The 10,593-nt window shown below is 38.7% G+C and overlaps 1 protein-coding gene across 2 annotated transcripts; it reads left to right on the forward strand.

Annotated features, from left to right (window-relative positions):
* The first annotated feature begins 4,935 nt into the window (after positions 1–4,935).
* Positions 4,936–8,452, forward strand: atp5mf (ATP synthase membrane subunit f). 2 transcript variants are annotated; one of them, XM_012970448.3, is made up of 4 exons: positions 4,936–5,031; positions 6,735–6,842; positions 7,335–7,451; positions 8,332–8,452. In XM_012970448.3, exons 2-4 carry the CDS (start codon positions 6,758–6,760, stop codon positions 8,358–8,360), a joined length of 231 nt encoding a protein of 76 aa, XP_012825902.1. In that variant the 5' UTR covers positions 4,936–5,031; positions 6,735–6,757; the 3' UTR covers positions 8,361–8,452. The 2 variants fall into 2 exon arrangements, with proteins under 2 accessions (XP_012825902.1, NP_001017095.1); NM_001017095.2 differs by having other exon boundaries at positions 5,003–5,026; positions 8,332–8,442.
* Positions 8,453–10,593: the final 2,141 nt, after the last annotated feature.

Raw genomic sequence — 10,593 nt, forward strand, 5'->3', positions numbered from 1 at the left:
GAGAGCCCAGAAATCTTAACGAACTTTACCTGCACTTAGATACATTGTTTTTTACATTTAATTAAAAAGTAGCTTTTGGCAGAGAGCCCCGAAATATTAACAAGTGCACCTGCATTTAGATACATTGTTCCTCACATTTAATTAAATAAGTAGGCTTTTGGCAGAGAGCCCAGAAAGTTAACAGGCCACACCTGCACTTAGATAAAATTGTAACTAATAAGCTAAACAGGTCTCTTGGGTGAACTGAGACTTGCATCTTAAAGGGCAATTTCACCTGCATTAGCAAAACTGTAATAACACTTTAAACACAAAACCCCCGGAAATGTGTTCAAACTTCAAATAACCTGCCAAATTTAGTAAAATGGGAGTGGTGTTTAGGGGGTGGGGTCACAAAATGGGTCTGGTCAAAATCTTCTCTTTCCATTTTTAAAATGTTGGGAGGTATGTCTAAATGGTATAAGTGCATGGATTAGTGTTTTAGCAGTGTTTTAGTAAAAGAAAGGGGTGTATCTTGGCAATATTGCAGAGAAAAAAAGCAGCAGCTTTTGGCAGTTGCATGAAAGTGATTAGAGAATTAGGGGGACTGGTCAAAGATAACTTCCACTCATCACAATGAATTACCATTTTCTCAGTGGTTGTTACATGTTCCCTTATACAATGAAATGAATTAATTCTGCCAAGTATTTCTTGAGGCAAATAAAAGTAGGCAGTTGGCCAAACAAAAATAACTCAACATAAAGCTAACTGCCTAATTTCATTTGCCACAAAAATATTTGGCAGAATCCATTTCATCATATAAGGGGAACATGTAAAGGCTACTGAGAAAATGAGCAATAATGCATCAGCAGGAAAATAGAAAAATAAATCACTTAAACCTACAGGTGATATAGAGGTTTTTGGATTTTCACACTGCAGACTAGGATATTAAAATGATTAAACAAAAAGTGTGACTAAGTTATGTCACATGATATGTAAATTGTAATGTGAAAAAGAATTTGTATTTTATTGGATGTGACTGACATTTTGACTTTAGTGCATCTGCATTTATACATGTTTGGGGATAAAATGGAATGCCTAAGATTAAGGACCTCCAAAGTCCAAAATGCAATGTCCGACCTGACTTTAGGCCAATGCCACACGTAGCACATGGTGCATATTTTCGGCAAGCTGAAAAACGCTTGCCGAAAATATGCTCCATATGCTTCTACGTGTGCCTGCACCCGAAAGAACTGAATATGCTCGGGTGCAGGCACACGTAGCCGATAGCCGCATAAAAACTTGAGACTTTGCATTTTCTCATGTTTTTATGCGGATATCCGAGCATATTCAATTAATTCGGGTACAGGCACAGGTAGAGTGAGTTTTAAGTGTATGGCGTGTATTCTCGGCAAGCGTTTTTCGGCTTGCCGAAAATATGCGCCATACGTTTCGTGTGACATTAGCCTTATTTATTGTGTCCTGTGCCTCTTGAAACTCCCTAACTTGTGCATCTGAATGTTAGAAGACAGGTAGGGGGTGGGAGGCGGATGCCTTAGTACCTCCCCTGTCTGCCCCTCTTGGAGACTACTGCCTAATGCTTTCAGCACTCCAAAACAGGGTGCAAAGGCCTGCTGCAGTTTCTAAAAAGCAGAACAGAGTGTGTAAAGAAAACAAAATGTTTGTACTTTACACATGCTTTCTTTTATTTAAATGACCACTTGTGTATAATTGCCATAGGTTACTATTCCAAATCAAAATTTAATACAGAGCATTTTAGGTCAGTGTGTGGATGGGTAATTCAAACAAAATCAGATGAGTACAGGTAAACTAGATTAATCAGTCAGTAACAGAATTCTAACAATATTTTACCTTTAGTTAAAAAAAATGATGCAAAGGGATTTAAAACACATTATATGTGCCTATGAAGTGATTTCTAAAACAGGACAGGAATATTCATAGGTGTTTAAAATGATTCTTCAGATTATCAGTAAATAATTGAACAATTTAGAAATGATAAGATCTTGGAAGCTATAAGGGGTCATTTATGATGAAAATCACAGTCGCAATCATTTTGGAAAATTTTCGCCATTCATTAAAATGCCACTTTTTGCCCCTGTATAAATTTGCCTTTGTACCACTGCCTGTTATAAATTTTGCATAATTATCTATTGATGCAGGGGAACCCTGGAGCTACAGCCACTCCTGAAGGTCAGTAGCTGCAGAATTCCCACAGCAGCTTGCATCAATAGATGTACACTTGCACCTAAGGAATGATGCACTAGAAGTGACACCATCTGAAAATATTCAGTCCATAAGCCCACAAGCAAGTGCATTTATTTTAATACATCATCTGCAATTCCATCAGGCTGATCAGCCCCCATGTAGATGAACTTACACTGAAATGATTGGGAATACACTGCATTGTGGGTAATAAAGCTTGCTTTCAATATTGCATCTTACTTTTACAAGACAGTAACCTATCCCTTAATTTAAAGGACAATTAAATCCTATGGCTAGAAATGCCATAATTTATATAGTATATAAACTGAACTTATTGCACCAGCCTAATTCTCTACTCAGCTTTACTGCACAGGAGCTCACCATTTTGGGTTTTGTCAGGAGTGTCAGTGACACTGTGTGCTCTGGCAGCTGCTAAGAAGCTAAATGTAGGCAGAACTTCGAAAAAATCTATGTTACTATTCTTATTAGAACACAGCTCTGTTGCAGTGTATACTCTGTCACCTGTACCTGTAAACATGAAAACTGCTCAATAATCTATATCGTTAAGGGGGCCTGAACTTAAAAAAATTCAAAAATCAGAGTAGTTCCCTGTGCACATTTGCATTTTAATTATCTAACTTTAGTGGTTCCTAAGATATTAGGTTTTACACACTTTTAGACTACAAATAGTAGGTTCTCAGATCAGCAGCTCTTTTTAATGGTAAGTGTCAGCTTAGGGCAGTGACACACGGGGAGATTAGTCGCTGTGCGACAAATCTTCGTTGTCGCGGGCAACTAATCTCCCCGCAATGCCATCCCACCGGCAAGAATGTAAATCTCCGGTGGGATGGCAAATGCGGCACCGCGATTTGCCGAAGAGTCACCCGAAGTTTTGTCTCAAGGCAACTTTGGCAAACCGTGGAGTGGAATATGCCATCCATTCTAGATTAGTCGTCCACAACAAGGAAGATTTTTCGAACGGCAACTAATCTCCCTGTGTGTCACTGCCCTAAGGGTGAAGACACACGAAGCTACTTGTCATGGATACTAAAAGAGACAATAATGATAATTTACTGATAACTGTCTCTATGTGTATTTTAGCAATTCCCAGTATTGTCTATGGAAAGGTACTTTCTGGAGTCTGGTATCCGAAAAAGTAGCTGCTACTAGTAGCTCAGTGTGTCTCCACCCTAACTGTCTATGTACTTTATATATTCAGTTGACTCTGGGGTTACTGACTCCCAAGTTGAGCTAAAAGCTTGGTATTAGCATTTTAAAAATGCATATGTCAGAAAAGGATACATATAGAAAATGTCAAGTAAATTACAAAACTGCTCAAAGCACTGAGTATGGTTACATTCATTATTTTTTTTAAATTTAGATTCCCTATAAATCACATAAATCACATCAGCGGGACAGTCCTGATATTTAAAGCACTGCCCGATGTCCCGGATTCACTGTTAGATGTCCCGCTTCTCAGCATTGCCATTTAATTGATTGCTGTGCCTGCTCTGCTCTGGGGGAAAAAAGCACCGCCCCCTTAACTCTTCAATTTGTGACAGGCAAGGGTCAACTATCAGCATTGGCGGCATCCCTCTCCTTGCTCCTGCTCACCGGGTCAGGGGCTGGGAGTGCCTTCTATCTTTTATCAGGCAGAAGAGGCTGCTGCTTTTATTTGTGTGCTGGGCAGTTTCACCTTCCCACCCCTAACATATATCTCTCACTCCTGGGAATCTCTGGCAGAGCACAGCATGCAGGAGAATAGAAGACAGGGGTATTGCTGATCTATTCATAAAATCTAGCAGACATTTAAAAGGGGCCCTTATAAGTTTGGGAACCTTAGGCTGGCCTTGTTAATATGGCTAGAAATTCTAGTGGTACATTAATATTGTTTTGCTTTCAACTGATTAAGAATGGAAGGAAATAACATAGATTTATGTACCACTGGAATTGTCCGTTTATAACTTTGGAAAATGCACAGAACTGTTGGCATGTCTGAAGTTGATATGCCCTTTATCAGTTTCATTTAGTAATTTTACTGGCATGTCTGGGGTTAATATGCCCTTTCCCAATTTAATGAAGTCATACTGGCGCCTTTGAAGTTAATATATCCTTTATTCTTTTTATTTATTGATTATACTGGCACATCTGGGGCATGTAAAGTGGGTGTGGCATGTGGAGGCGTGGTCACAAAGCAGGCGTGGCCAAAAAAGTTTTTTTGTTTTTTTTTTGGTATTAAGTGAGTATACCTAGCAGCTCTGGTGAGAAAGTACAGGAGTGGGACAGTAAGATGTGGACCTAAAACTGGGTCCCCATACTTTTAATAATAATTAGAAAAACGTGTTTAACTGTCGCAAAGCAGATTCCATAACTTTGTGGTCCCTGAGAAAAGAAACATAGGACACTGGTACAGGACTTTGAAAATGTAATCCAGGTTTCAATCTTTTTAATAGGTGACTAACCCCAAGGCTACTAATACCACTGGTTCACTAAAGCTTTAAACATGTAGATTAGCATGCACGCACATCTAATTTTTTAGTTTCTAAAATAACCTTTAAAATATAATTAACCAAACGGCTTCGAATGTGCAATAACAAATGCAGTCAAGCTTATAATGTGTTTTCATGTTCTGTTCTTATGTTTTACACGCAGAATTCCGTATGGTTCTATGTAAGAAGCTTGCAGTTTACAGAAGCGGAAGTGACGTTGGAGACTCCCCGCCTCTCGTTCAGTTTCCCGTCCTGCCTGCATTCACCTTCTCATTTAGTCACTTCCCGTCGTTGCAGCGCCTGTGACATCTCGGTCATTAAGATGGCGGACAAGCCGGGTAAGGTATTACGTTCATGGGCCTATTTTCTGCTGGGTTTTAAAAAGCGTTGTTCCAATTAAATGATGCACGGGCCTGGGGATCAAGGGCATGGGCTTTTTGTGAACTGTTCCCTAGGAGTGACGAGCAAGGCATTGCATTGAGCTGGCGTGTATTATTGGAAGTGGGATTCCATGTGAAACAAACATTTCCGAGGTTGTGGTTGAAAATGCAGTTTCTGTCTGGAATGTGTCCGACATCTGATATGTAATATTCTGTACTGTTAAACTCTCGAAAAGCTAAATCATTTCGAATGACCTTGGTGGGTCATAAGATCCTATGACATAATTCATATCTGTAGTTGTTGGGAGTGTATAGGAGAATTATAGTTTTGTTTTAATATCATCAAAAAAAGATGAAAAGGTAATGAGTGCCTGCAGATATTCAATGACTTTTGGATCGACCCCTTTTCTGTGTAACCTTATGCTGTCAGGGAAACATTGCTTTCAATGTCTAGTACAAATAAATCTATATGGACTTAAGTAATCATTGAAGACGTTTCACTACTCATCCGAGCAGCTTCAGCTGTTTTAGATTTATTTATACTAGATATACCATGACCTGGATGAATGAAAACCTTCATAGTCATATTGCTTTGAATGCTTAACTTTCTAAACTCTAGATGGACAACATCATTTCTGATGACCTTGCTGGGGCATAAAATGAGGGAAATCAGTAGTTGTAAGATCGTAGGGGAATGATAATATTTAAGAGATCAAAAAAGGTAAAAATGTTAGGTTTAGGAACACCAGTGGAGACTGAAGTTTGGACACCAACACAGACCATTAACACAGACCAGAGAGGGTCTATGGGGAATGCCAGTTAAGGAGTTTTTTTTTTAGTTTTTTTTTTAATCCAGACTGAAATAGGGCACCATATGCTATATCACCATTTACCTGATAAATGCAATATGTACATTTAATGTGTTACATCTACCAGCCAAGTAAAGGCAAACTTTCAAGGAAGATACATAATTTGTGTTCTGTTTTTTATTTGATACATCTAGGTATTTGATTGGTGTTGGTCACTTCCCTGCAATGGCACACAGGTTGATTCCCATTTTTGCAGCAAAATAATTGGAATTGCCAGTACATTGACTTGCACTAACAGTCCTGGTAATTTCCATTAAAGGGTTAGCCAATCAGTGCTTGAAAATGCTGTATTGTTTTCTAGAGAAAAACACTTATACCAAGAGTGCACAGGGTCCAGATATGCATTCAAGACAGCAGATGGGTAATTCTGATTGCTCTGCCACTCCCTGATGAGCTGGAAATAGCCTGGGTGGTTAAATGCTGAGAATCGCCCTGTGTGCCATTGCCCAGTAGTACACGTTAATCTGTATTTTCATTGTACGTTTATTTGTACAGCCTCTTAACACATGGGGTGGACTCTCAGCCTGCATTTATAAATATGTGTTAATAATTATTATAGCCTCAGCAGTGAATATATTTACTGACAAATAATTAGGTGCTATTTTCCCTCAGACTGAAACACTGATTTCTAATACTTGAAGCTCAGTGAAAATTGTGACTACTACATGTAGGGTTGCCATCTTTTCTGGACAAAAAATACCAGCCAGGTGGCAACTCTAGCTACACGTGCAGCAGAAGCAAAAAGTAGTAGGAGATATTTAATTTCTTTTTGTAAGTCTTGTACTTTCTCCTTGCAGTGCCCCTAGCTGAGAGAAGACTCATGGATATTAAGCTTGGTCAGCTGCCCAACTGGCTGTCAACTCGTGATTTCACACCAAATGGAATCATTGCATCATTACGCAAAGGTCTGTATATGAATGTATGTATGCCTGCACTAACAACGAGTCCTTGTAATTTTTGATAATTTTCTTAAGTGGCAATATGCTTCTCCTGTTTTTGTCAGAATCTGGTAATTACTCAGTGACCACCGCAGGAAAATACATATTTATTGTAATATTTCCATTACCCAAATAAAAATTAAAACACAAACAAATTATAATTTTCCTGGTAAAAATTGTAGCCCTCCAATAAAGTACAAAAGCTGCACTGACTTGTTATTACACCCTAACTTTCTGCAGGTGAAAGTCTTTTGACTCAAGGATTCCTGCCAAAACAAGGCTGCAGAAGTGTGTGCTCTTGTATTTTCCATTTTTTTTTTTTTTAAATTCTGTTAAGATAAAACCTTTGGTTACACAAAGGCATTCTCTAAGACATTAAATAAATGATGTTTTGAGATTGCATATAATTCCTGGAGTTTATTAACTTTTTTTTGGTATAATTTTTTAATCTTTTTTTAGGACATAACTCCTATTTCAACAAGTACATCAATGTGAAGAAGGGAGGCATTGGAGGAGTGGCCATGCTCCTGGCTGGTTATGTAGTTCTGAGCTATGTTTGGGAATATGATCATATCAGTAAGTTTCTTTATTGCATCATCAGTTAATGGGGAATATATGCCCAATTACAAACAACAATGTCCATATTCCAAGACGATAAACTGTTTATTGGTTGCTTGGGGTTATATTACCCTAGCAATCAGGGTGACATTTTTGGAATCCATTTTAGAAACATAGTAAGTTGGGTTGAAAAAAGACATACGTCCATCACGCTCAACCATAATGCCTATATATAACCTGCCGTTGGAAGGACCTACTGGTAAATAAAGCATTAGAGAGGTTATTATATTATTCCCTTTATATATTATTTACATAGTTATCATGTCACCTCTTAAGCGCCTCTTCTCGAAACCTTGAAGTATCACAAAAATGTACTAAAGTGATGTGCACTAATAGTATATGGCTTGTGGCACAGACTTTGACTATCAAAAACTAGCAGAGCCACGCCATATACTTGTCCAGTAAGGCAATTGTCACCTATTGTACAGACGGATTTTGCCCCAAAAAAAACTCCTACGCGCACATTTTCAGGGGCGAGGGACACTTCAGGTGTTTATCAGCAAAGAAACAACCATCTGTTTTGGTTATTGTTTCCATGAATTTAGTAAAACTAGCAGAACTCCAAGTATACACTAATTTAGATTTGAATGCAAGTTTGCTTGGTTGTGCTGGTTATTTATTGCAATAGGTATTATATAACCCTCAGTTTAATGCAGTAGACATGGTGGGGTATAAGAGTTAAATGTAGTATAAACTAACAATTACAATGAAAAGTAACATCTGCCTAAAAAGCATTTTTGTATGTACAGGAGGGAAATAAATGATTAATTATGTAATTGTTCCTTAAAACTTGTTGCTGAAACCATACATTTGTTTTTTTTCCCCCCCCTCTTTGTAGAGCATGATCGCTGGAGAAAGTATCACTGATCTGAGGAAATCATTCCTTCTTCTATACTTAATGTTTCCTGTACAGTTTCAAGCCAGTCCTTGATAAATAAATATATAAAAAGTGGATTTCATGTGTTGAACTGTGTTTCTAATTTATTCTGGGCTGCTATTAAAAGACCACTTTTTTCATTTGGTCCCTGTACAGGTATAATGTTGGGAACAATTGTCATATGAAACCACTTATTCAGATCTCCATTAATTGCTGGGCCCCTTAGGCTGCCATGAATTTTAGTAACGGAGTTATCTCCTAGAAGAAGCCAAACTAACCCCTCATAACCTACTATAAGGGTAATGGCAAACAGTAATTTCAGGAGGTTTTCAGAGATTTTCCTCCTATTCTTCTGATGAATGCTATTCTGACACCTGCTTCTAATACATAGATGTATGTTCAGCAGTGCTGAAGATTTGACTATGGCTAAATTTTCATGCAGCATAGCCTGCTTTTTCAAAGGGTGAGAGGGTTTTCTGGGGTGTTGGGACTTAATGTCTGTAACAGTATATAATGTAGCAGAGGATTTCCTATTGCCTCATATACTGTGCATGAAATTACCCCCAGACTATGAGTAATGGTTGGAAAAAGTCTCACAATTCCCTGCACACGTGATGTCAATAACATCACATCACGTGTGCAGGGAATTACAGACATCATGCTGGAACTACATAACCCACAATGCATTACAATGCATTGTGGGTTATGTAGTTCCAGCATGATGTCTGTAAGACTTGGACAATGTGTTACCATTTGTAACATCAGTGTTTTAGTTCCTCCTCCCCTGTAAGGGTTTTAAATGATGCAGAAAGTACTGTTATGCAGCTGAATTTCAGCAATAAAATTGTTCATACTTTTTGAAAGAACAGATTACAGTGATAGGTATATTAGGGGTTTTTTTCTGTTGTGTGGGGCTCTTTAACAAATTTTGGTTTGGAAGCTGGAGGCAGTATAGGCAGTTTTAGCAATGTTTCCACTAATACACAAAAAGCTTTCTCCACTAGCACATGCTATTAGTCTAAAGGAGAACAGTGATGTAAGCTAACAAAAAATGTTTTCCCATAACAGTATCCCATTAAATGGCACTAAAGAGCTCTTTATAAAGAAAACCTTCATTTCCTTTTCTTGCTTGAAACAAGAGGCAAAAATATTGTATGTTCAACACAAACCTCATTCATGGAGTTCATGTTAAAGTGTACATTGTCCGTTTAAGAGATCTTAGAGCAGTGACATACAGTGCAATTTGTCAACCTCTGCCTTTAAATGGAGATAAAGAGCTCTGTATAAACAAAACCTTCCTTTTTTTAAAACAATAGGCAAAAAGTATGTTAAACAGAAGCCCTATTCATGGAGCTCATGTTAATAAAGTGTGTATACTGGTGTGTTGACTAGGCCTATACGTTAATTCTGAATTATCAGATAGAGGTAGAATACCTATTGTTTCTACCTGCATATCTGACGAATCAGCTCTTAACATTAACCAGTGGTTGCAGGAAAGATAGTTATTGTAAGGTGTATGTCCACCTTTAAGCTGGACATACACCTCGTTTCGTACAATATTCGGTACGTGTATGGTCGACTCGCCGATCGGGCGCCATTGAAGGCGCCTGAGCAAAATCTACCTTCAGGGCTGAATCGGCAGAAGGAGGTAGAAATTCTTTTGTTACTACCTCCATATCTGACGATTATCTGAACATCTATGGAGGATGGGAATGATCTTTCGTGCAACGTGTGTGGCCACCTTTAGACCAGTTGCACACAGGGCAATTTGTACCTCTGACAGAGGAAAACAATGATGTGCAAGCAGAAAGTGCCTGTCTGCTTTTCATCTCACCTAATGTTATTAAATGTTGTGTTCCTTGTGCAATAGGGCAGTCAGAGCAATGACAACAGACCTTTTGTCTGCTGGTTTCCACTGATAGCTGTAGTGGTCAACACAATCTGTCTCCACTGGTATTTATGTAAGCATGTGGTGAGTGTGGCCATAGTCAATTGACAGCTGCAATAATGGTGAGCACCGCACTGGCTTCAACCCTGGAGACAGGTCTGGACTGAGATTCAAAAAGGCCCTGGCACTGTACAGAGATGCCCAAACAGAACTGCACAGGCCCAGTGGTTGTCTATGGCACCTTGCAGCAGCCCCAATGGCTGCTACCAGAACCTACAGATTTCCAGTCCAGTGCTGGCATATTGTTTCCATGTGTCTGCTACTAGCTAGGAGCC

Source organism: Xenopus tropicalis, chromosome 9 (assembly GCF_000004195.4).
Source record: "Xenopus tropicalis strain Nigerian chromosome 9, UCB_Xtro_10.0, whole genome shotgun sequence".
Classification (NCBI taxonomy): domain Eukaryota; kingdom Metazoa; phylum Chordata; class Amphibia; order Anura; family Pipidae; genus Xenopus; species Xenopus tropicalis.